This window comes from Cricetulus griseus (genome assembly GCF_003668045.3).
Source record: "Cricetulus griseus strain 17A/GY chromosome 1 unlocalized genomic scaffold, alternate assembly CriGri-PICRH-1.0 chr1_1, whole genome shotgun sequence".
Taxonomy (NCBI): Eukaryota; Metazoa; Chordata; class Mammalia; order Rodentia; family Cricetidae; genus Cricetulus; species Cricetulus griseus.
Window position 1 is genome coordinate 103,790,441 of NW_023276807.1, and position 26,412 is coordinate 103,816,852.

The 26,412-nt window shown below is 41.1% G+C and overlaps 1 protein-coding gene across 2 annotated transcripts in view; it reads left to right on the forward strand.

Annotated features, from left to right (window-relative positions):
• Htt (huntingtin) overlaps positions 1 to 26,412 on the forward strand; it is a 143,534-nt gene that overhangs the window by 42,260 nt on the left and 74,862 nt on the right. For both annotated transcript variants that reach the window (XM_027387134.2, XM_027387135.2), the window contains 17 exons: positions 2,240 to 2,320; positions 4,270 to 4,610; positions 8,842 to 8,968; positions 9,233 to 9,351; positions 10,188 to 10,299; positions 10,489 to 10,626; positions 11,375 to 11,533; positions 11,625 to 11,722; positions 13,833 to 13,972; positions 16,141 to 16,204; positions 16,667 to 16,767; positions 17,159 to 17,305; positions 18,398 to 18,518; positions 19,832 to 19,908; positions 21,326 to 21,477; positions 22,458 to 22,660; positions 25,312 to 25,438. In XM_027387134.2, coding sequence (XP_027242935.1) covers positions 2,240 to 2,320; positions 4,270 to 4,610; positions 8,842 to 8,968; positions 9,233 to 9,351; positions 10,188 to 10,299; positions 10,489 to 10,626; positions 11,375 to 11,533; positions 11,625 to 11,722; positions 13,833 to 13,972; positions 16,141 to 16,204; positions 16,667 to 16,767; positions 17,159 to 17,305; positions 18,398 to 18,518; positions 19,832 to 19,908; positions 21,326 to 21,477; positions 22,458 to 22,660; positions 25,312 to 25,438 — 2,307 coding nt within the window. The remainder of the gene's footprint in view (positions 1 to 2,239; positions 2,321 to 4,269; positions 4,611 to 8,841; positions 8,969 to 9,232; positions 9,352 to 10,187; positions 10,300 to 10,488; positions 10,627 to 11,374; positions 11,534 to 11,624; positions 11,723 to 13,832; positions 13,973 to 16,140; positions 16,205 to 16,666; positions 16,768 to 17,158; positions 17,306 to 18,397; positions 18,519 to 19,831; positions 19,909 to 21,325; positions 21,478 to 22,457; positions 22,661 to 25,311; positions 25,439 to 26,412) is intronic.

The following is a 26,412-nucleotide window of genomic DNA, read 5'->3' on the forward strand; positions in this document are numbered from 1 at the left end:
ATTGGGATTATCTATTGCCTATGTTTTTCTGGTTGTAGTTAACTTCCCTGGGTTGCAGTTTACCTTCCAGTACTTTCTGTAGGGCTGGATTGGTGGATATGTATTGTTTGAATCTGGTTTTATCATGGAATCTCTTGTTTTCTTCATCTACAATGATTGAAAGCTTTGCTGGGTATAGTAGTCTGGGCTGGCATCCATGGTCTCTTAGTGTAGGTAGAATATCGATCCAGGACCTTCTGGCTTTCAGAGTTTCCAAGGAAAAGTCAGGTGTGATTCTGATAGGTTTACCTTTATAGGTTACTTGACCTTTTTCCTTTGCTGCTCTTAATATTTTCTCTTTGTTGTGTGTGGTTGGTGTTTTGATTATTATGTGGTGAGGTGACCTTTTTTTTTGGTCCAGTCTATTTGTTGTTCTGTAGGCTTCTTGTATTTTCATTGGCATGTCTTTCTTTAGCTTGGGAAAATTTTCTTCTATGATTTTGTTGAATGTGTTTTCTGCGCCTTTGAATTGGATTTCTTCACCTTCTTCTATACCTATTATTCTTAGGTTTGGTCTTTTCACGGTATCCCATATTTCCTGGATATTTTGTGTTAGGGATTTGTTGGACTTAAGATTTTCTTTGGTTGATGAATCTATTTCCGATAGTGTGTCTTCAACTTCTGAGATTCTCTCTTCCATCTCTTGTATACTTTTGGTTATGCTTACATCTGTAGTTCCTGATCGTTTACCCAGCTTTTCTATTTCCAGCATTGCCTCAGATTGTGCTTTCTTTATTGTCTCTATTTCAGTTTTTAGGTCTTGAACTGTTTCTTGTATTTTTTGGTTTGTTTTGCCTTTAATTTCTTTAAGGGATTTTCTCAGTCCTCTTTGAGGTCCTCTATCATTTTCCTGAAGTTGTTTTTAAGGTCATTCTCTTCTGGTTCATCTGCATCGTGATGTTCAGGTCTTACTGGTGTATGGTTCCTAGTCTCCAGTGGTGTCATATTGGGTTTTCTGTTGTAGGATGTGCTTTTACCTTGTCCTCTTCTCATCCTTTCTTCTTGTGGGTGTAGCAAGTGTTTCTTGTTCTCCTGGTGGGTGTGGGACCATGGTTCCCTTCTGGTAGATGCAAACAGATCCAATACTCTGATGTCGGTCCTCTTCTCATGGATGGAGTTGTCACTGTTACTTGGGTGTCAGCAATGTCCGGGAGTGCCTGGTCCCACTGGGCGGGCAGTTGGAAGCAGAGCTGTCACCTGGCCTCGGGGTGTCGGATCCTGCTGCCGAACTCCGTATGGTCACTTGTGTCAGATGACTCTGAGCAGCGACGACAGGAGCCGGAAACATTCCCTGGCCTACCTGGGCTGGTGGATTGAGGCCGGGCTGCCTCTGGGTGTGTGGTGTTCGGAACCCACCGCCACCGAACTGGGTCCAGCACGCAGGTCGCTTGAGTCAGATGACTTTGAGCAGCAATGAGGAACCGGAACCGGAAACAGTTCCTGGCTTACCTGGGCCTGAGGATGGAAGCCAGGCTGCTTCTGGGTGTTCGGTGTTGGTAACCCGTCACCGCCGAACTGGGTCTGGCACGTTGGTCCCTTGCTTCAGATGCCTAATAAGATTTTAAATATAAACTATAAAATACAGTTTTGAAACTTTGCAGGAAAATATTTGTCCTCCCAGATTCTTAGCTATAGTCTAGAATATAAAAAGATAAGATGAAAGTGACTTATTTATATGTAAGAGTTTGATATGCATGTTTGTATTTGCCATTGCAGATAGAACATTGATATTCCAAGGGCTGATTAATAGAATTGCACCTTTTCAGCTATAAGCTACTTATTTATTTAATAATAAATTATTTAACTGTAGCAGTAATCAAAATCAATAAAAATTACTTTGTGGTATAGTTCTACTTCTTTTTCTCTATAGATTTATTGGTTTTATAGTGTTCTAAATGTTATTCTCTTTTCATTCTTTAATGTTGTGGTAATATAAAACACAAATGGATAAATTATGTGAGGGTAAATTAAATATGCCCGTCATTGAATGTATGTTTATTTTTTGAGACACAGTCTCATTGTATAGCCTTGTTTAGCCTAAAACTCACTGTGTAGACCAGGTTGTCCTCAAATTCATAGTTTTCTGCTTCCTGAGTGCTGGGACTAAAAGTATGTTACACTATGCATGACTGCTTATTTGATTAAAACCCTCTCTTTTTTTTAAAAGCAAAATTAAAAAGTAATATTGTATTATTTCTAGGCAAAGTGCTCTTAGGAGAAGAAGAAGCCTTGGAAGATGACTCAGAGTCCAGGTCAGATGTCAGCAGCTCCGCCTTTGCAGGTAGTTGTCATCATTTGTGAGCAGCCAGTGTCAGCCTTCACTTACTACCCACTATCTCATGCCCCTTCATCACCTCAGCCTGCAGATGGCATTGCAGGGCAGGGGTGGCCTGATCAGAAAGTGGCTTTTATAATTCAGATGCTTTTATAATGTTCAGTCTGTGTGGCTGTGAGCTTTTCTTGTTTTAGGCTATTCAAAAGTTGATTAATATCCTTGAGCATATATTGTGGTAGGGGATGATAGGTAAAGTTGTCTCATAAGTCAGATGGGCTATGATTAGGACAGTGGGTTGAAGAACTGTCTGTGGGTAAATTTAACTTGAAAGAGGGTGTTTTTATTTGCAAGTAGTTATGTAAGATTATTTGTGTTCTCTATAAAACACAGTTATTATTTTAAGACACTAATAGCTATATAAAATGCCATCAGCTTTGGTTATGTTTACTTTTAGGTAAATAAAAACAAGACTGAGATACTTGGGAAGGAAAACTTGAGTAATGTCAATTGGACACCCCCACCCCCACCCCAAGCTTATAAGATAAAAACGTCAGTAGAACAAGAATTTTGGCCTGCCTAAACTAGTATAAAACTCAATTGCCTGTGACCCTGTTGCCTTCACTGGGCCACTGCTTATACCTTGTTGATGTTTTTTGAAGTGATGTTGTTTTTGTAATGTTTTATTTCATAAAACAAGCCATGCTGTCAGCTTTCTAAAAGCATGCACTTTTATTGTTACAATCTGCTGTTCCCAACTATCAGCACTTTCCATTTCCTGCAATACAAATCAACCACTTTCTTTTTGTAAGTCTGTAAAACAGTTAAGGATGAATAAATGTTAAGTATTGGATTTTAGAATGGGCACTGAAGTGGTTTTGATCTCACATAGTGTTTGTCTGTAAGTAGGAATTTTAAAATTAAACTAGGAAAATATGGAGTGTGTTTATCCTGTAGGAGGCTAGGACTGGAGTGGAGATGAACAGGATGTGGAAAAAAGCAAGACTACCCTAAAGGGCTGATGCATTCACTGTTGTTCTGTTGTTAACTTGTTTAGAGTTACTGGGAGTCTCCTTGTGTCCCTGACCCAGCTGCCTCTGTGTTACACATATCCTGTTTGTGGCTTTAGAGTTGCTAAAGAACCCGAATTTGGGTTTTGTGATAAATGGAACACATTTGAGAATACTTGCAGCCACAAAGAATCTGCTTGTTTTGAGACCCACAGCTAAGCACTGAGCCGAATTCCTGGAATCCAGTTGTAGAGAGTAGGAGTGATGAGTAAAGGGGTCAAGACCAGGCTGGGGAAACCCACAGAAACAGCTGACCTGAACAAGAGGGAGCTCAGGGACCCCAGACTGATAGCTGGGAAACAAGCATAGGACTGATCCAGACCCCCTGAACGTAAGTGTCAGTGAGGAGGCCTCGGCAATCTATGGGGCCTCTGGTAGTATCAGTATTTATCTCTAGCATATGAATGGACTTTGGGAGCCCATTCCACATAGAGGGATACTCTCTCGGCTTCAACACATAGGGGAGGGCCTAGGCCCTGCTCCAAAGGATAAGAAGACTCTGAAGGATACCCTATGGAAGGCCTCACCCTCTCTATGGAGCAGAAGAGGGATGGGATGGGGGTCAGTGCGGGTCATGGGAGAATGGAAGGGAGAGGGAACTGGGATTGATATATAAAATAAGATTGTTTCTAATTTAAATAAAAAAAACAAAAAAATTATTTCCAAAATGGCAACCCTAAATAAACCTTATCTTAAAAAAAAAAAAAAAAGAATCTGCTTGTTTCAACCAGTTCTGCTGTGCTGCTGAGTCTTTTCTTCACTGTGCTCCAGGCTGTTTCATAGCTAGAACATTCAATACAGTGAACTTTTTTATCATTTTGCATACCTTTGATTTTTAGCTACTGTTTCCTCTAGCCACTTGACAAATAAGTTTCTCTGTGTCTTTAGCCTCTGTGAAGAGTGAAATTGGTGGAGAGCTCGCTGCTTCTTCGGGTGTCTCCACTCCTGGTTCTGTAGGTCATGACATCATCACTGAACAGCCTCGGTCCCAGCACACACTTCAAGCAGACTCTGTGGATTTGTCAGGCTGTGACTTGACCAGTGCTGCTACTGATGGGGATGAGGAGGACATCTTGAGCCACAGCTCCAGCCAGTTCAGTGCCGTTCCATCTGACCCTGCCATGGACCTGAATGATGGGACCCAGGCCTCCTCACCCATCAGTGACAGCTCTCAGACTACCACTGAAGGGCCTGATTCAGCTGTGACTCCTTCTGACAGCTCCGAAATTGTGAGTGGGTAGAGGGTGCCCTGGTTCTTTTGCACTGGGCCCTTTTGTCTTCCAGAGCTCATTCCTAGATGCCCACACTTGGACCCTCTTGCTCATTTTTCTTTATTGCTCCACATAATAGTGCAGAGTCCCCCAACTCATATGGTTAACAAAGAACTTGGCCTTGTTTGATCCCTCCACTGAAGAAATCACCTAGTATCTTCTGTATTGATCCATGGAGGTCAAAGTCAAGTTAATTATGTGCATCTTGTACACTTGACATATCTTTAATACTTGGTTGGACCTGGTTGAATACATACTTTAAATTTTTCAAGGAGCTTGTTATTATAAACGTCTTAATGAAATGTGGTTGTTAATATTAATACTGTTTATTATGGGGTTTTATTTTTAGCACCTTTTGACCTTTCAACATGCTTGCACCACATTCCATTTTATAGTAGCACATATTTCTGTCCCTGTGACATCTGAGTTTGTGGACAGGAATTACCTCAAAGATTGTATAATCAAAAAGTTTGGTACAAGTGTGTGCTGAGGTGTAGGTTTCTTTTGTTTTATGCTTGCTTGTCAGTTTGTTTTTGTTTTGTATTTCTGAAACAGGGTCCTAGTCTAGGCTGGCCTTAAATTTGAGCCTTCTTTAGCTTTGGACTGTTGGGAATGTGGGCATTAATCACACCTGGTCTACATTCTGCATTGCTATTTCTACTTTTCCTTACTCCTCCTCTTAGTGTAGAAAAGTAACATAACAAAATCACCTTGTCCATTTTTCAGCATACAGTTCAGTGATGTTAAACGTATTTAGACAGTGTGGTGGAATCACCACCATACCTCTCCATTAAGTCTTCATCTTCTGAAACCTTTTCCTCTGTAGAGACTTGTGCACTCCTCTTGAAACCATTGTTCTATTTTTGGCAATACAAGCTTGATGACTGGTTTCTCATGCAATATGTTTGTCATGTAGTATTTATGCTTATACAACTGGCTCCATGTAGTATGTGTGAGAATTTCCCCATTTTTAGGGCTGAATAACATTCTGTTGTATGGATAGATCACATTTTGCTTATCCTTCCATCTATCAGTGAGCATTTACCTTTACATTTTAACAATTAGGAATAATGGCATAATGAACATGGATTTACAAAATATCTCTAACACCCTGCTTTCAGTTCTTTTGTCTATACAGCTAGAAGTAGGATAATATTTATATTCAATTTTAAGTGTATATAATTAAGTGTAGAATATATTTTATTAAGAATATGACAGAAGTGCAGCCGAAATAGCTCAGTTGGGAGAGCGTTAGATTGAAGAATATGACAGAATATTGTGGCTTGCCTCTAAATTTTATATTGTACCCATCATTTCTGAAATATAAATGAGATACTGGACTGGATATAAAACACTGAATTCAAGTCAGAAATGGGTATGTGTCGTGACCACAGGAGCTGAGGAGATGGCTTTAGTAAGTTGCTTCCACACAACTTCTGGAGACTGAGGCTTGCTCGCTAACCAGAGTGTCCCAAATGGGTGAACTCCAGGTTCATTGAGAGACCTTGTCTCAGAAATAGAGAGCAACTCAAGAAGACGCCTGACATTGACCTCTGGCCTCTACATGCATGCTCATAAATATGCATGCATCCACTTTTCACACATGCCTGCACACTTGTGGGTACACGTGCGTGCACCGTGTGGCTGCAAATATCTGACCTGGTTCTGCCTCTCCAGGTGGTCAATGGATGTCCTTATGTTGACAGTGAAAAATCAAAATTCCTCACTTCACCTGCTGAGCAGTAGATCTGTTTTTAGAGAGGCTAGGTAAACCCACTCAATGGAAGACAGTGCAGGAAATTTATTTTTGGTTGTCCCTGATTATATAGACTGAGTATTTGTCTTTTATTGAAAAATTTGGAATTTGTTTTATGATACAGAAAAATTATTTATGCATATATGGTGTATGCTGTATGTGTGTGGTGCATGCATGTGCGTGCAGGTATGCATCCCTTTGTTTGCTCATGTAGAGGCAGAGATGCATGTCAGGTATCATCTTCTATCACTATTTGCCTCATTGCCTTGAGGTAGGCGGTCTCTCAGTGAACTAGAAGCTCACAGTATTGACGTTTACAAAGGGGAGTTAGAAATAGGTTGATAAACAATAGTTTATTGGGAGAAAGTACTCATGTTAGGGAGTCAGTGACCAGGTTTGCACTGGAGCAGGACAGACCCTGAAATGCCTCCTAGTCAGCTTAACCAGGTGAGAGAGAGCTGCGTCAGGGCCTCCCTCCTTCTTAAACCCTTGTTACGTAACTGACCAGGCGTGGTCAGCAGCACCTTTAATCAGGGTTTCTCTCTACACTCTCAGTTTTGCTTTGGCTGGCTAGACAATGAGATTACAGGACTACCCATCCCTGACCCTAGTGCTGGGGTTTTATAGGCCTGTGCAACCATGCCTGGATTTTTACATGTGTTCTGGGGTTTTGAATTCAGGGCCTCATGCTTGCAGACCAAGCACTCTTATCCACTGAGCTATCTCCTCAGCCCCAGTATACCTTACTTTTTGAGACAGGATCTCATACTGAACCTGGAGATTAGCTGCTTGGTCAACAAACTTCTCGTACCCACTTCATCCCAACCCCCAGAACTAGAGTGACAGATGCACACTGTTACATCTGGTTTTACTTAGGTGCTAGGGACCTGAACTCAGGTTCTCATGGAGGCTTGCACAGTGAGCACTTTACCCACTGAGCCACTTCCCTAGCCACTATTGTTCAGTCTTTCAGGTAAATTACACAAGAAGTATCAAATTGGTATGAAATATTTTGCAGTGTGGAATTATTGATACAGAAATACAGCTCTCACCTCAAAGGGAATGAGACTAAGTTTATTCTGAAGCCAAATATTAGTGACTGTGGTCCAAGAACACAGATTCAGGTTACTCTAATTTCTGTGTTCCAGTGTGGTGACTGATTGGTAACATCTTTATAATAACAGAAAAAAGAAATTCAAGTCAAGACACTTTTCAAATACACTTGTAGTTATCTCAGATAGGCAGGTTAGAATAAAGTGGGGAAAACAAAACTAGTGGAAACTAGGGTCCTGTTTGCATATCCTAAAGAATTTCTTAAGGCTTAAAAGATGTTAGGCTAATCAGCAGTGGTGGCATACACCTTTAATCTCAGTACTTGGAAAGCAGAGGCAGTTTGAGGCTACCCTGGCCTACAGAGCAAGTTCTAGGGCAGGCAGGGTTTTACAGAAAAACTCTTTCTCTAGAAACAAAACAAAGAAAAGATGTTAGGCCACAAATAGAAGAGGGTAATTAATGGCCATCAAAGGGCTAAAGATGCCCTTAGATATTTTGTGGCTATAGTGTACTCTTTTCTCCAGATCCTTGACTTCTCATTGGTTCCACCTTATTGTTCTTTCTACCTGTGGCAGGTGGGAGAGCTGGCCCTCCCTGAGGTCATGAGAGCTATTCCTGCCCCTCACCAGCTGTAGTACTCAGAGAGTTGGTCCTTGCATCTCACCTGGGCAACACAGTGGAGCTGGCCTTGGTGGTATAGGTGGGCAAACCAGCCCTGCCCCTTGCTCCTTGCTGTTTAGGGTGAAATAGCCAGGGCAATATTGAAGCACTCACCCTGGTGGTGAGGATGGGGGAGAATTGGCAAGCTGACTAACCCTGAAACCCCCAGGCCCAGAACCAGGGCTGTGAGTTGGCCCACCCCATCTGTGATCTGCTGGAGCACATGAAGGGGCTGGTCCTGCAAATCCAAAGCCGTAGGATCTCCACAACACAGAGCAACAACAGGATATCCAAGAGGAGTCCCAATGCGGGCCCAGTATCAATAATGTAGCAGAAATCAGAGGCCTTAAACCATATCAATGATTCTTTGCAATTTACACTTGCAAATACACACACACACACACACACACACACACACACACACACACACACACACACACACACACACACACACGGTAAACTGTGACTGTGTCAAACTACAGCTTCCACCAGTTCTTTCTTTCTTTTTCTTTTCTCTTAAATTTTATTTTTTAGGGCAGGGAAGGTTGCAAGAGTGGAGGGTGGATACAAAGGGATGGGGGAGGGGTGAATGGGATCATGATGCATGATGTGAAAGCCACAAAGAATAAATAAAAAGTTACAAACAAGTGCTCAGCTATGTTGGTACTTTTCCTTCATGTTGGAGGGCTTGCACCTTACAGTCCCCCTTCATTTGTGCAGGTGTTAGATGGTGCTGACAGCCAGTATTTAGGCATGCAAATAGGACAGCCACAGGAGGAGGAAGAGGAGGAGGCTGCGGGTGTGCTTTCCAGTGAAGTCTCAGATGTTTTCAGAAATTCTTCTCTGGGTAAGTTTACTTTATATGATGAAAATGTTTACAGCTGTGGATATCTTTATCTTTCCTTCCAAGAAGAAACCTTTGGTTGGCTTGCTCCCTCTCTCCCTCCCTCCCTCCCCCCCCCTCCCGAGTTGTATAAACAGCAGCTAAAAATGGCAATTTAGGCATAATCAGACTTAGATTTAAATCCTTTACCTTAATGTTATTTTTGTGTAAACATATGCATATTTTGATTAGAAACTTGTCACTTAATCATGATTCCTATTTTTAAAGCCCTTCAACAGGCACACTTATTGGAGAGAATGGGCCATAGTAGGCAACCTTCTGACAGCAGTATAGATAAGCTTGTATCAAGAGATGAAGTTGCTGAAGCAAGTGACCCAGAAAGCAAGGTGAGCTTCATAGACAAGAGCTTGCTTTTGTGTGAGGAGTTGGAATTTCCTTGGTTTCTGCTGTTCTCATTTGTTCCTATCTCATCTCTGGGCTTATTTCTTTCCCCTAGAAACATTGGACACTCTCAGACCTCTGTCTTTTTTTGCCTCTCAAGGGTTACCCATATTCTTAACAGCTGTCTCCTGAGAGTATCTGCACAGTGGTACCCTGTGCTGACGTTTGCCTTGCCTGATAATTCTGTATCATTCCTTCGAGGCTTCTGCAAAGTTTTGTAGCAGTTCTTGTTTTTGTTTACTCAATTGTTTAAAACATCTCTCTGTGTTATTCACTTTACATGCACATTACTCTATTTACAGTAAACTTTAAAAATTCCTTGAAGTCAGGAATGCATTTTGTCATTTAATCCTATCAGTCAAAATGGCATCTTTTGAGAGTGCCCTCCAATTTTCTGTTATATCCTTCTAACCTTCTCTGACCTTGTCTGGTATCTTTTTGTTTGTGTGTTTGTTTTTTTTTTTTTTTTTTTTTTTTGAGACAGGTTCTCACTATATAGCCTTGGCTAGCCTGGAACTCATAGTATCTTCTACATTTCCAGTAAACACTTGCCAATGTGAACAGTGTTTCCTCAGTGCTGTGTTTTAACACCTTCTTGCCCAGTGTACCTTCTCCATACTAAGCTTGTCTCTTGCCACAGCCCTGTGGCCCTGTGTTTTAGGGTTCCAACTGTGTTCATTTTGAGACCAGGCATGGAGGTGGCCAAGTATAGACATCTCTGTCCCTAGCACCCTGGGGTAGTTCATTTTGTTGATTGAACTAGTTTACTTCTCTGTTCTAGCCTTGCCGAATCAAAGGTGACATAGGACAGCCTAATGATGATGATTCTGCTCCTCTGGTCCATTGTGTCCGCCTTTTATCTGCTTCCTTTTTGTTAACTGGGGAAAAAAAAGGTAAGCACAGCAGAGTGGCTGCAGCGTTGAGGGGGTATATACCAGTTTAGAAGTCAGTTTGTTGGTCTGTTGGTACGTTGTTATTGGAGTGAGCTTTATTTTTTTTAGTTGGTGAGTGAGGGAGGAAATGAGAGGGGTGGATTTTGTTTCTTGGAGAAGACTAAAGGGGTCTGGGTGGTTACTTTGCAGCACTGGTTCCAGACAGAGATGTGAGGGTCAGTGTGAAGGCCCTGGCCCTCAGCTGTATTGGTGCAGCCGTGGCCCTTCATCCTGAATCTTTCTTCAGCAAACTATATAAAGTACCTCTTGACACCATGGAAGGTGCTGGTATGTTGAAAGTTTACTTCTTTCCCTTGGTTAATCAGTACTTAAGCTGTCTCATAGTCTTGCATTCTTTTGTCTTAGGGCAGTGTGTGTTTCCAGTTAGCTTGTGTGTTTCATCTGTGTTGGCATTCTCCAGATGTGCACATGGTCATGTTCTTAGTCTCGTGACTCCCTTAGGTGCCACATGTGTGGTGGAAACACCCAAGTCATAAAATAGAAATCTAAGAATGTAAGAGCCATTTATATACATACTGGATTTCTTCTTAAATCACAAGCTGCATTGTCAAATTGTTCTGTGTCACATTCATCTGGGTCAGAAATGCACATTCAGACTCAGACTGATCAAGACAGTGCCACATCCTGTCTCCCATTGGACACAGTTGTCTTTCTTTCTTTGAGTGACAGGGCAAACCTATGTTATTTTGTTTAGAGTTAACAAATGTATACTAGATTAACAAATGTATACTAGATTATTTTATTCTAATCTTTATTTTCAAATGAAACCTTAGAAGTTTAATTTTATCTGCCAGCCTGGAATCACAGTCTTGAAATTGTGATGTATTGAGATAAATGTCATGTGATGAATCTCAAACCTTTAAACTACAAATATCTTTTATGACTTGAGACATTATAGTCAAGTGCTTTGCAGATGTAAAATGCTCCCTTTTCTTCCTTTTCTGAGAATGAAGCTTTATTTGTAGTATGATTTTGTTGGTGGAGAAGGTACAGGCTGGGTCATTTGTGTCCACAGAGGAACAGTATGTCTCTGACATCTTGAACTACATCGATCATGGAGACCCACAGGTCCGAGGAGCTACTGCCATTCTCTGTGGGACCCTCGTCTACTCCATCCTCAGCAGGTCCCGGCTCCGTGTTGGCGACTGGCTGGGCACCATTAGAACCCTGACAGGTAACAGACAGTTTGTCCTGGTATCTTTTCTGGATATTGTTCCCAGGTGCATGTTTCTGCAGAGACATTTCTTGTTCATTCTTCCGGATAGGAAATGCATTTTCTCTGGTGGACTGCATTCCTTTGCTACAGAAAACTTTGAAGGATGAATCTTCTGTCACTTGCAAGCTGGCCTGTACAGCTGTGAGGGTAAGTATAATGTTTTACATAAAGTGTTCCATTGATACAGTTAAATTTGGAGCTAATAGATCACATTTCCATAACCTGCACACAATTTTTAGGGATCTACCATTCAGCTTTTGAAAAACATTGCCATAATATTAAAATATAATAAACTTTTAGTTTTAATTCTTGGCATCTTTATTTGAAACATCCTTTCTCCTAAAGGGGATGTTTAGAAATGTACCTTGTTATTATCAAATATAAAATTTGTTGAATTTTTAAAAATACTGTTTTAAGATTGTAGACTGTTGAGCTGCAGTGGAATTATGGGTATTACTTAACTGGCCTTGTGTTCATGTCTTTTGTTAAAAGAGCCTTGGCTCCTCAAGTGAGAGTAAGGTGGAACATTTCTTGTCAGCTGGCTTCTAAGTCACAATTGGCTATAGTAGAAAATTTAACCAGAGAAAATCAAAACAAAACACAGTGGCTAAACCTAGGGAGGGAAATATCTTCCCTTTCTAAAATTTAATAACCTCAAAATAATGTTTTTCTTGTTCCAATTTTTAAAAGATTTTATTTTTTAACGTGTTTGTGTGTGAGAGAGAGGGGGAGGGAGGGAGGGAGGGAGGAGAGAGAGAGAGAGAGAGAGAGAGAGAGAGAGAGAGAGAGGGGAAAATGTGTGTGTGTGTAAGTGCAGTGGTCAGAAGAGGACACTGGATCCTGCAGTTGGAATTTTGGGTGTTTGTGAGCCACCTGATGTTGATGCTGGGAACCAAACTCAGGTCCTCCAAAAGAGCAGTAAACACTTTTAACCAGTGAGCAATCTTTCCAGCCCCCAGTTCCTGTTTTTAAAAGTTACATTTCAGTCAGTTGTATCTTTTGAGCAAAAGTGGTGTGCCCATAGCACAGGTGCTATGCTGGTAGATAGACTGTGTGTGTGAGCCTTGTATAGCATAATTACAGGATAATGCACCTAGGCTCTGAGGCCGAAGGGGAAGTAGCAGTGCCAGAATCACTTTGTCATCGTCGTCGTTGTCTTCTACTACTACTACTACTACTTCTTCTTCTTCTTCTTCTTCTTCTTCTTCTTCTTCTTCTTCTTCTTCTTCTTCTTCTTCTTCTTTCTTCTTCTTCCTTCTCCTTCTTCTCCTCCTCCTCCTCCTCCTCCTCCTTCTTCTTCTGTTTTTCGAGACAGGGTTTCTCTGTATTATTTTAGAGCCTGTCCTGGAACTCACTCTGGAGACCAGGCTGGCCTCAAACTCACAGAGATTCACCTGCCTCTGTCCCCCGAGTGCTGGGATTAAAGGCGTGAGCCACCAACACCCGGCTCACTTTGTTTTCATGTACATCAGAAGAACCCAGTTAACATCCAAGATACTCCTTGATAAAGGTTTCTTGTCCTAATTCTGGGCCTAAGACTTACTTTCATATGGTGCTAGGACTGTGTTGCATTTTTTTTTTTTCCTGGTAAACTGATGATTAGTGTTTCTGAGAATGTGGCTTAGTAGTCATGTAATGGGAGGCAGAGAAACAAAATTATGTGTAATGGGCACATTGACTTTTAAACTCAAACATAGTAAGACAAACATGTATCTTCAGTACTTTTGAGAACCAATAGTATTGATGTTGTTGCTGCTTAAAAATAGAACAGGAGAAAACAGGTGCATGTGAAAACGGGGGTTTCTGTCCCTCCTATTCCCACAACCGATTTGCCCCAAATAAACACACAGAGACTTTTATTAATTGTAAACTATTTGGCTGATGGCTTAGGCTTCTTACTGGCTAGCTTTCTCTTACTTATTAACCCATTTCTATTAAACCATGTATTGCCACGAGGCTGTGGCTTATCCATAATTCTGCATGTTACTCCTTCGGCTGCATGGTCTCTCTCTCTCTCTCTCTCTCTCTCTCTCTCTCTCTCTCTCTCTGCTTCTCTCTGCCTCCTCTCCCCAGAATTCTCATCCATACTTCCCGCTTATACTTCTGACTCACTACTGGCCAATCAGTGTTTTATTTGTCAACCAATAAGAGAAACATATATACAGAAGAACAACCCCCATCATGCATGTATAAGAGGTGCTGACTTAAGATGAGGTGTCTGATCCTGATGCCTTCTGCCTTGGGCTGGATTTTTCAGCACTGCGTCCAGAGTCTTTGCAGCAGCAGCTACAGTGACTTGGGATTACAACTGCTCATTGATATGTTGCCTCTCAAGAACAGCTCCTACTGGTTGGTAAGGACTGAGCTGCTGGAAACCCTTGCAGAGATTGACTTCAGGTAAGGGAACTGAGTTCAGATTCACAAGTTCAAATTAAGAACTGAAAGTCTTGAAGTATCTGCAGTTGGCATGCCCGATACGATCATCTGCAGTTTAGCTAGAGAACATTTGATAGTTCACAGTACTTTTTGTTGAACTTTGAACCTGGAGATTTTGATACTAGAAGTATATTTTTTTGCTTGTCTTAGTTTTCTAGATGATGGGAATTTTAAAAATAGAAGTTATTTTTATTATTTTTAATTGTGTGTAAACATGTAGTCTGTATTTGGGCGTGTGGGTATGTTCACATGAGTGCAAGTGCCTGAGAGAAGGCCAGACAGGTATGACATCTGGAGCAGGGTTAGATTGTCCCAAGCCTCCTGACATGGTTGCTAAGGACTGAACTCCAGAAAGTATTCTTAACTGCTGAGCCATCTTTCTAGCCCCTTTAATATATTTTTTGAAACATTTTTCAAACTTTCAAAAAAGCTATTAAGTGTGCTTTTTAAAAATCTACTTACCTTTATTCTGATTTAAGGGAGATAGATGATTAGTACTTTGTTACAATTAAAAAAAAAACAAAAACCAACAACTTGAGAGCTTGGGGAGATGGTATGTTTGCTGCAAAGCAGGACTTGAGTTTGATACCAGCACCCAGGTGAAAGCAGATACCGTAATCCTAGCAGTGGAGAAGTGGAGATAGGTTGGGTCCCTGGGCCTTCCTGGTCAGCCCCCTTGCCTAGTTTAGTAGGAAGCTCTAGGTTTAGGGAGAGACCCTGTCTCAAAAAACAAGGTGGCTTTTCGCCAAGAAGACACTGAAATTGAAGACAAGCTCCTGCCCTTGCTCCCCAAAAGCTGATGCCAAAGTGAAGATAGTGAAAGTCCAGAAGGCAGTGTAGAAGGTATCTATTTATACATCACCCACCTTTCCCTTGGGCAGCTGAAATACCTTCACAAGAACATTCCTGGGTGAAACAAAGTTGAGTGTTCCACCATAATCTAGTACCTCCCGATCACTGAGTCAGCCATGAAGAAGCTAGAAGGCAGCTGTGTTCATTGTGGTTGTCAAAGCCAACAAGCACCAGATCAAACCGGCTGTAACAAACTATGACATCAATGTGGCCATAGTCAATACCCTTATCAGGCCTGATGGAAAGAAGGCTTATGTTCGACTGCTTCCTGATTATGATGCTTTGGATGCTCCCAATAAAATTGAGATTATTTAAATTGAGTCCAACTGGCTAATCTTAAATTTTTACAAAACCATTAATATCTCCCCCCAAAAAACCTGAATCATAAAACCCAACAAGGTAGATGGCTCCTAAGAAACATCTGAGTGATCTCTGCACACCTCGAACGCAAACACACACACACACACACACACACACACACACCACCTACCTCCAAACAAAAATCCCCCTAAGTGTAGCATGTTGTAATTTTCATTTCCTTAGAGTAAGTTTTGGTTAGAGATGTTTTCTTTTAACAGTTTTCTTAGAAGGGAATTGTACCTTCATTATTCAGATTTTTATGTGTGTTGTTACTGTTCTTTGCTTGCTTTTTGATTTTTGTTTGTTTTTTGCCTGCATGTGTGTGTGTGTGTACCATGGGCACCACATACATGCAGTATCCATGGTGTTCAGAAAAGGGAATTGGAACCCTTGGAACTGGTGTCACAAACAGTTGTGAGCTGTCTGTGTCTTCTGGGAGTCTGGGAACCCTGGTCCTCTGGAAGAGCAGCCAATGCCCTTAACCATGGAAGCATCTCTCCAGCTTGTTTGATTGGTTTTTAAAGCCACTGTAGACCCTGTAGGTTATTGTATCCCTTCCTTAGAATATCTCTGAAGTATTACTCTGTCCCTGCGATTAGGACTGTGGAATGGTACACTCAGCTAGTCACTTGAGTGGGAGTTGCAGTGTGTTGCCCTCTCTGTGTTTGAGCTCATTCCTGGAACATTTTTGAAGTAGTAGATGTGTATTTTGATGTAAGGCTGCTTATCCAGTGCTAACTTACTTAGTCAGGAATTTATAGAAGATTGTGAATCAATTTAAGTACATTTGAGCTGCCATTGAGAGACTTCCAGGGCACTGTGGTGAGCTCCTTTCATGTTTAGCAGCCTGAAGGCTAAAGGCCAGCACTATGTTTGCTAAATGAATGACATTACTGTTGAATATGCTCTTTTGTTAGGCTGGTGAGTTTTTTGGAGGCAAAAGCAGAAAGTTTACATCGAGGGGCTCATCATTATACAGGGGTAAGAAGTTCATTTTGTGATACTATGGTTCCGATCTTCTAGAAATGGTTTTAGCAGGGTCTCCCTAGTGGTGTGAAGTTTTGCTGAATGCCTGTGTTGTTATGTATTTAACTCATTATGTCATGAGAGTTGTCAGTATATGACATGAATTTAAGTCATTCTGAGTTCTTTCTAACTAGCTTTCAAGAATGCCTTCCTTATCTAGCTGGATTTGATGGCCTGTGTTTCCAGTACCAGCACTTGGGAGACAGTGGCAGGCAAGATCTGTGAATTCAATGCCAACTTGATCTAAATAGTTGGGTTTCATACTAGCCAAAGCCACATAGTGAGACTGTACCTCAAAAAAATATTCAAAACCCTCCTACCGAAACAACAAGAAAACAACAACAACAAACTCAAAAAATATCTTACATCAATTGAGTATAGAAATTAAACTTATTTTTGTTTTCTGTCTCTCTAAAGTTTTTAAAACTGCAAGAACGAGTGCTTAATAATGTGGTCATTTATTTGCTTGGAGATGAAGACCCCAGGGTTCGACATGTTGCTGCAGCATCGCTAACAAGGTGTTTACTAGTATTCATCCCTTTGCTGTTTTGGTTGAAATAGAGTATGAGAGTGGGAAAGGTAGATGGAATCAAAAGGCTCTCAAGAAATATGCTTTGATTTTCTAAAACTAATTTAATCCCTTTTAATTATCTAAAAATACTTACTAAAGTGATGATTTAAAAAAAAAAAAAAACACTAGCCTTCTATTGCTTTCATTGTCAAAATTTGGAGTTTAGAGAGCAGCACTAAGAAGGAAAGAGTCCTTATTTCTGCCTCTTGGATGTGATTGATGTCCACAGCCCTGAATGCTGTGGTGGGCATAGGTTTGGGTTAGCCATCTGGGGAAAGGTGTGGTGATGGGTGAATTTCATGCACTTTCTGTATAGATCAGCTTTCCTTTCATGGCAGGCTTGTCCCAAAGCTGTTCTATAAATGTGACCAAGGACAGGCTGATCCAGTAGTGGCTGTAGCAAGAGATCAAAGCAGTGTTTACCTGAAACTCCTCATGCATGAGACGCAGCCGCCATCGCACTTCTCTGTCAGCACCATAACCAGGTACATTGCCCACAGCACCATGACTTGTCAGCAAAGTGTGCCTCCCATGGTGCCTGCTTTCCTGTTCTCTTTTCTTAAAACCACACACAGCCTTTAGAGGAGGAGGCCATCATTCATTAACAGGATATTTATTTGACATCATGATTTGCCACGGCCCCCTGTTGTGTGTCCCACTTCAGACTCACACAGCCATGTCCTCAGTCTTGCAGTGAGTTCTTTAAGTTCTTCATACTGAGAATTGTGTTTTTGTTTGTGACTGTCACATGCCATCTGAAAACTTGTACATGGAAAATTTTTACTTTTTTTAGTGTTCCTGCTAACGAATGGGTGGGCTAATACCAAGGGTCAGACTGCTAGATGCAGTGGTGATTCTCAGGCTTATGTTGCTAGATCATGGCCACAATACCTGTTCTATCTGGCTGGTAGGCTGGTGGAGCAGAAAGACTCCAGTGAATGTATATGTTTCATCCGGAAACTAGTCTGCAAAGATTGCAGTAACAGTAGTAAGATGTGCTTGGAACTCTTTTGTATTTTAAATTCTTTTTAAGTCTGGATTCACAGGGTATCTTTCTTTTTACTGATTTGAAACAACAAACAAAAAACAAAAAACTTGACCAATGACTTCTAAGCTCACATGGTAACTTGATCATTTCTTTTTTTCTGACTTTGGAACTCAGCTAATCAAATTTTCAAGTTATTACTTCTAAATGACTGTCATCTTTTCTCATGGAAACACCAACTTGAGAATAAAAAAATAAACCAACTAAGCAAACAAACAAAACAAAACAAAACAAACAAACAAAAAAAACTAGCAGCACACTATAAAGTAAGTGTGGGGCACCTGGTGAGGAAGAAGTCAGGCTTTTTTTTTTCTTAATTGATGAGCAAACTTATTCCAGTTTTAATGGGAGGACCTTTTGCATATTAAGCAAGTACTCTACTTCTGAGCCATACACCAGCCTCATTTTCAGTCTCTATTTTACTTTTAAGTCAATGATGCTTTAATTTCTTCTGGACTTGAACAATAAACTTTTAAATGCCATTTGATGTGAAAAAAATATGCTTTAAGAATCTCTGTATTTTTCTTACTAGAATCTATAGAGGTTATAGTTTACTGCCAAGTATTACAGATATCACCATGGAAAACAACCTCTCAAGAGTTGTTGCTGCAGTTTCTCATGAACTCATTACATCAACTACCCGGGCACTCACAGTAAGTCTTCTGCCTGGGCCTTGTATGTCTTTATGGCCACAGTGGTTTGGTTCTGTGTAGAAATCCTTTTCTTGAGGTGCTTGATAAGGAAATGCACTTCTTTCAACAGACTCCAAAGTAATGCATACTCACTGTAACCTAATGCATCCTACCTAGAGAAGTCATCAAATACAAACTCTAAAATGGTCATGTGGGTGGTTCTGATCCTGATGACCTGAATTTGGTCTCTACGACCCACACAGTGAAGGGAGAGAATGGATGCCCACAAGTCCTCTGACATCTATATGTGCATATGACATATGTGTTTGTTGTACCCCCAAATATAAATTTAAAAACACTATAATGTGAACTAGTATGTACCTGAAGTTTAGAATGCCTGTAGTATAATGCCTGTAGTATAATTAATTGATTACGACTTGGTAATTTATACTAAGGGAATAGATCAGAAATGCCAACTAAGTTTTTGTTTTGTCTTAAATTACGATGAAATTGGAAAAGAACTAATATCTAAGAATTATTATATGCCATTTACAATAAATGCTAACATAGAGTAATATGTTAGACACATGTTGATATGCTGCTTTGGAGAATTTACTATGGAGAGATATAAAAACTCTTGGCAATGTAGTTTGATACCAGGTTAGAAAAGTAATATTCATGTATATACAGTCTTTACAAACTCAGAAAAGGGACAAGCGGAGAAGTGGTAGGATGATTTTTAGGATTGTAGTTAACTTTCATTTTTTTATTTGTATTTTTTAAGTATTGCTAAATTTTCTAAAATAATCAAATGTGACTTTTATAATCAGGAAGAGCAATATTATTCGGCAGTAATCATTCCTAGAAAGACCTTTTTGTTTATGTGATGGAAAAAAATACTTGGACATTATAGAAACTCAACTGTCTTGCTAACTAAATGCCTTTCAAATTTAAATTTGTTTAAGATTTTAATTGTGATTTACACCATATCAAGCACCTCTCTGATCTGGAGATTTATGTTAGTCAGCTTGAGCTGAAGTCTAAAGGGAGAAAGGGAGAAACTTCCAAGGAGACTTTGAATGCAGGATAATTAGAGTTCCTGGAAGGAGCTGCTGGCTGCCTTGCCTTGGACTATAACAATGGTTTTACTAATTGGTGTGTCTAGCTTTGTTGTTGAAAGCATGTATGTGTTTGATGGTGGGATAGCTACCCTGTAGTCATTTACAGATCTCAGTTTTCATTTCATTTTGTTTGTGTATAGGTCTAAGAGGTTTAATTCAGTATGCCTGTGGTGGTGTTTGGGTGTGATTTTTTTCCTTTCCTTTCTCCTGCAGTTTGGATGTTGTGAAGCCTTGTGTCTGCTTTCAGCAGCCTTTCCAGTTTGCACTTGGAGTTTAGGTTGGCATTGTGGGTATGTATATTCCTCAAGTCAACCATCCACATAGCCACAAGCACAGCTGCTGGGACCCCCCCCCCCTTTTTTTTTCTACTCTGATCCCCTCCCCTCTCCTCCCTTCTCTTCCCTCTCCCTCCTCTCTCCTCCTGTCCCCTCCTTTCCCCTCTTCTCTCCTCCCCTCCCTCTCCTCTTCTCCTTTCCCATTCTTTTCCTTTTATGTTGGATCTGTTTGGCTTTTTTGAAAGATATATGATGGAATACTTGTTTCTGCTATTGAGGTATGTGAAATGAGTGAAGGAACTATTGGAGACACTTAAGCGGTTGTGACTCTAATGAATATCAGGTGCTCATGAGCATCTTTGGGGGTCTGAGGGTATGATCTGTGGATTCAAGGTATTTTCATATGCAGATAAAAACTTTCTAATTAGTTTGATTCTTTCTAAAATTACTAGGTAACAAAAGTCAGTTATGACTTAGCATCTAGAATTGTGATGAGCTACAAGGGTGTGCATTAGGAAGTAGTATACTTCTGTTTCCCTACAAAAGAATTTTCCTAATTAGAAGACCTACTGCCAGCTAGGGATTATTTAGAATTTTCTCAGCACTAATGAATAAGCCTTCATTTGTGTGCTGAGAAACATTTGTATGCTGAGAAACTTTGGAGCTTCCCATCAAAACTGGAAGGAAGTATGCAGATTTCTTCTGAGGATCAGTATGTAGTAAACTAACAGTCCTTTGAAGTGATTGCTTTATGACCTAGAGTGATTGCTTCTGTTCTTTCCATGAATCCTGAATGAACAATTACAGGTTCTAGCCATAGGGCCTATAGTAGACTTGACTTTTGAGCAACTTTGACATTGGAGTACAGTCTGCTAAATCAAAAAGGGAAGAAAAAACCTTGTCAGAATAAGCATTCTAGTTCACTCAGTGAAGTCTACTGCATGATTTCATTTCTCAAATGATTTTTATGGAGTCATGATTTACAGGAAAGGTGTTAGTTGGTTAGCAGTTTTGAAATGATAGTGGCTCACACCTCTAATCTCAGCACTTGTTAAGCAGAGGCAGGATGATTGACACAGTTTGCAGACCAGTGTAGCTACATAGTGTGTTCCAGGCCACAGGAATAAGTGAGAGTGAGACCCTGTCTTTTTTTTTTTTTTTTTTTTTTTTTTTTTTGGAATTGGTGGCGCACGCCTTTAATCCCAGCACTCTGGAGGCAGGCAGGCGGATCTCTGTGAGTTCGAGGCCAACCTGGTCTCCAGATTGAGTGCCAGGATAGGCTCCAAAGCTACACAGAGAAACCCTGTCTCGAAAAACCAAAAAAAAAAAAAAAAAAAAAAAAAAAAGGTAAAATGGATGTCTCATGGGGACATTAGCGAGCAAGACTGTATGCTTGAACTTTGTGTTTGACTTTGGAAATGTCTTCTTCCAGAGTGCCCCCGCTGAGTGCCTCTGATGAGTCCAGGAAGAGCTGTACTGTTGGGATGGCCTCCATGATTCTCACCTTGCTTTCATCAGCTTGGTTCCCATTGGATCTCTCAGCCCATCAGGATGCCTTAATTTTAGCTGGAAACTTGCTTGCGGGTACTGGTAACAAGTGGAGATGGGCTCTGATTTGCTTGTGAGGGGTACACAGGTTACAGGAACATGAGTTATTTTGGGGGGGCGGTTCAATCCAAATTTTAGATGTTGTCTGTTTATGTGAATGTGTATAAGGGGAGTTGTTAAGTGCTGAGTATTTTTACAGCAGACTAGCACTTCAATTTTACTGTGGATAAACTCATTTGAGTTTTGTTTTCTTAGTACCTTATGGCTTGGTTTAGAGACTATAACAGAATTGCTGTGTTCTCCAGGTAGTTATAGATTGGCAGGGGATACATGCAGACAAGCATAGAAGCAGCAGAGCAGCTGGATACATTCTTCTTTGGTCAGATTTATAGGTTGATAGAAAAATATCAGGTTTAGTATTGCATATGTAAAGATTTGGAGAACTGACAAATTATATAATACTGAAGGTATCTGGATAAGAGTAGAGAATGTGACCAGCCAGGTCAGAAACCACTGAATCTACTTGGGGGTAAAATACCAGTTCCCACTGACAGATATTGACTTGTTCTGTTTGTCATTGGTATGTTTTATAGAAGGGACTAGGTGGATTTGTGTTCTAGAAAGATCTCTCAGCTGACTTGAGTTTGGGTTGGAATTGGTAGGGAGGTCCAGGATGTTATGTTGAAGTTCTGGCAAAAGACTGAACCATGAGTTCAGTTTTGGGAGTAGAGCAAAGGTGATGAAGAGAGCATAATAGAGGCAGCATCTTCAGACCTGAGCTCCATCTGTATCTCAGTTGTGAGGATCAAACCCCATAGCTGGAGGACAGTGGTGACTTTTTTGGAAAATTGGAGTTTGGGGGGCAAGTAGCACTTTTATTTATGTGAGCTTGAGATATCTGTTTAGATACAGATGTCCAGCAGTATGTTAGCACAGATCAGTGTGAGAAACTTAGGCCACAACTGCTTCCCATCCCACACATTGGAAGTGGAGTAATGTGTGTTCCTGTGTCACAGCCAGTGCCCCCAAGTCTCTGAGAAGTTCTTGGACCGCTGAAGAAGAAGCCAATTCAGCAGCCACCAGACAGGAGGAAGTTTGGCCTGCCCTGGGGGATCGGACACTGGTGCCCATGGTGGAACAGCTTTTCTCTCACCTGCTGAAGGTGATCAACATCTGTGCTCATGTCTTGGATGATGTGACTCCTGGACCAGCAATCAAGGTAACTTCTTCCTAGGGACAACTATTATCATCGGTCTAGTGACTGGGCTTCCTGAACATCCATGTTAGTAGTCTGTTCCTTTATTTCTTGCTATAAGTAAAGAAAATAGCTTATTCAGATAGTGAATGTAACATAAAAATGCTGTTATTTTGTACTCTTTTTTTTTTTTTTTTTTTTTTTTTTGGTTTCAGCCATAAAACTCAGAAGTGATGATACTCTCCCTTAATCTCCCAGTTTCCTTCACTTGCTTTCTCTTCCTCACCTCTATATAAAGCCTATGAAGAATCAGCCTACAGCCCAGTCCTCCCTTTTGCTCAGGCACTGACTTTCAGCAGTACTGTGTTCCCCCACTTGAGCCACCCATTCTTTTTTGTTGTTGTTTTTTTGAGACAGGGTTTCTTTACTCTGTCTGGTTTCTGATATCACCTTTCAGAGCACTTCCTGCCATGACCATTCATTTCAGTTTTACAGGCACTTTGACAGCCTTCTCTGGGCTACTTTATACCACAAGTGATAGGGCTTCTTGTGTTTCTGCCAACATTCCGCACTGTCTGGTTTTCTGTCTACTGTTAAAGGTGCCGTCCTGTGGATCATTCACTTCCTTTCTACTTTATGGGACTCCCTGCCATAGAGGGAATTTTTCGTGTCCATACCAGCCAGGACATCAGTCATTGACCACATATAGCACTTGTATTCTTTAAATGTGACTTGTGTGACTTGAGAAATGAACTGACTAAATAGCCACTTACTGAACAGGCAGCTGGGAAATCAGGCTGCTGATGTACCTGGTGTCTGTCAGTGGTTTCAGCTGTGCTGAGCTGCATTTCAGTGTGCCTGCTCTCCTGGTGATGCTTCTGTGAGGCTGACTCCATGTGTCAGATGCCTAGGCCAGGCCTGGCTTCTTATCTTCTTCCCTCTTTTGTACCTGCTTCTATCCCCTCACTTTGTACTTTGTCATGATAGAAACAGAAGCCACCACAGCTTTATTTTAGGTCACTATTCTTTGTTTTCTTATTAAAAATCTACATAGTCCAGATGGTAGTGATACATGTCTTTAATTCCAATACTTGGGAGAGGCAGTTGGATCTCTGAGTTTTGAGGCCAGGCTGATCTACAGATTGAGTTCCAGAACAGCCAGGGCTACACAGAGAAAAACCCTGTCTTGGAAAAAACAAAACAAAACAAAAAATCAACATGTGTGCAGATGCACAAATATCCCTTTCACGCTAGGTACAAGTTCATTAATACATACCTTCTCTTTTTTGGATTCTGGAATAAACAAATATATCTCATTTAATTACTGCCCTGGCCTGTTTTTGGAAATTATATTATTGAGATAGATCACATTCCATAAAATTCAGCTGTATAATTCAGTTTTGTTTTTTAAGCCTAGGTCTTAATCTGTAGGTCAGCTGGCCTCTGACTGACTCATGGTGATTCTCTCAACTGAGCCTCCCAAGTGCTAGGATTACATGAGTCACCACCTGGAAATTTTTTTTTTTAAACATGCCACAGAGTTGTGTGGCCATCACTATAGTCAACTCTATAGCTGTGACTCCAAAGTCCTGCCATGCCCCTGCCTCTGGTCAGCCATTACTCTGCTTGTGCATCTCCTGGACAGTCCTCCACTTGGTGGCTTTGTAATAGATTCTTTCCACCAAAAGCTTCTTGAGTGTGGTAGTCTCTTGCCTTCCTGCCTCCTCCCATGCACTGTTTGACTGCAGCCATTTGTCCTGATATGCTGCTGTCTTTATAGATAAGGATCAGAGGTATGTAGTGCCTCACCTAGATTGGATCACCATCATAACAGAACTTTGGTGGCTATTTATTTCTCACAGTTCTAAAAGCTGAGAATTCTAAGATCAAGGCACTGACAGATTTGGTCCTTGGTAAAGACTGGCCTCATGGTAGATGGAGTAAGGGAACTCCTGGGATCTCTTTTCATAGGAGCACTGATCCTATTTATGAGGACCCTGCCACCATGACCTCATCACTCGGAAGCCCTTTCCTCTTTGCATCTCTGTTATTTCAACAGAAGGATAGGGCAGGGGTGCAGACAGTGAGCAGGCCCTTTGCTGAGGCCAGGAAGGGAGTGAAGAGCATAGCAAAGACCTGATTGTGCCTGCATCTACATGTTGTCTCTACTCTCCTGAGCTTACTTCCCTACTTTGTAGGGGCCTGATTGTCCCATATAACCTTGGAGTTGAATATTGGAGAGCATGGGCCACATCTGGGCTGTTGTTGACTTGCAGCTTTTCTGAGTTTCAGCTGTGACATTGGGCAGAAACCTGTTTCCTCACTTGTGCTTGCTCATGTGATGGTTCACATAAAATGTCCTGATTGCCTGCTATTTGAGGGGACAGGGTTGGGGGTACCATTGACCTCAAGTTCTTTTAACTCTCTGGTGGTCCTCCTCCAACCCATTTTCAGTGCTGATGTGAGGAAGTTCAAAGCCATACTGCTATGTACAGTTGTGTGGGTGAGAGTAGAGTTATTTCTTTAGTATCCAAGCTCTGTAATAAAAGCTCAAAGGCCATGAAGTTGCCTGGGCTAGCGGTTTCCAGTACTTAGTGGAACTGTGTGTATTAACAGTTTTAGTTTCTGGTTCCTGTATTTGCTTTATCCCATTACATTTTTGTTTTCTATTTTAGGCAGCTTTGCCTTCTCTAACAAACCCCCCTTCTCTAAGTCCTATTCGACGGAAAGGGAAGGAGAAAGAACCAGGAGAACAAGCTTCTGCTCCAATGAGTCCCAAGAAAGGTGGTGAGACCAGTGCAGGTAGGAAGCAGTTTCTGGGGCCAGGCTGCTGCCTGTGGTGCAGAAGTGTATGTTCCTTATAAACAGCTGGTTCATAGCAGTACAGTTAGGGAAGGGTTCTCTGGGTGCTCATTAGTGTCTGCATGATAAGCTGTCACTTTACTTTGGAGGCAGCTTGCTATATAGCAAGGAATCCAAATTTTGGGGAGGACTCAATTTTCAGTAATGGAAAGAACAAAGATGACTAGGAGTAGGTGAGGGTGGTGTTAGTAAAGAAAACAGAATTGGGATATGAGAAGAATTATGATAAGAGAAATGGAGGATTTGTGTTTGGGAGAGGTAACGAGACAGTGGGAGCAAAATATGATATATTTTTAATCCAACCAGTCCAGAGGCTGAGATTCTGGAGGATTGAGAGTTTGAGGCCAGTTTGGCTTTTGAAGTGAGTCCTATCTAAAACAGAGAAGAGGGGCATCGACAGAAAGACACCGTAGCAATAAAGTCATTTGATTTGGGGGAGTCTAGAAAACACACAGAAGTTTGGAGGTGCTTCTGTACTGGGGGAGATGACAGGGCAAAAGGGCCAGAAGTTTGGCATAGTCAAAATAACAGAGTCCCTCTCTGTGCCATTGTTGGAATGGAAGCAGGGGGTGACCACTGTGTCCTGTGGGCTACCTGCTGTGCACACCCTCTCACAGCAGTCTTGGTATACACATGCTGAGAAACCAGTGTATGTAAGCCTCATATATGCCTTAGCTCAGTAGTTGTGATTTTTTTCTGATGAGAAAGCTTTAAATCTTCCTTCCCTCATGATTTTCATGTATTTGATAAATTGTTAACTTTGTAGCAGGGCTGTATAATAGGCCTTTTGAAGGTATTAGGTAAATGTTTTGTATCCTTTGACTAACTATGAAATCTTAAGAGATGCTCATTCTAAGGATTGGCTATCATAATGCAGGAGGATTTACCTGCTTAAAAGCTGCAGGCTTGAAAAT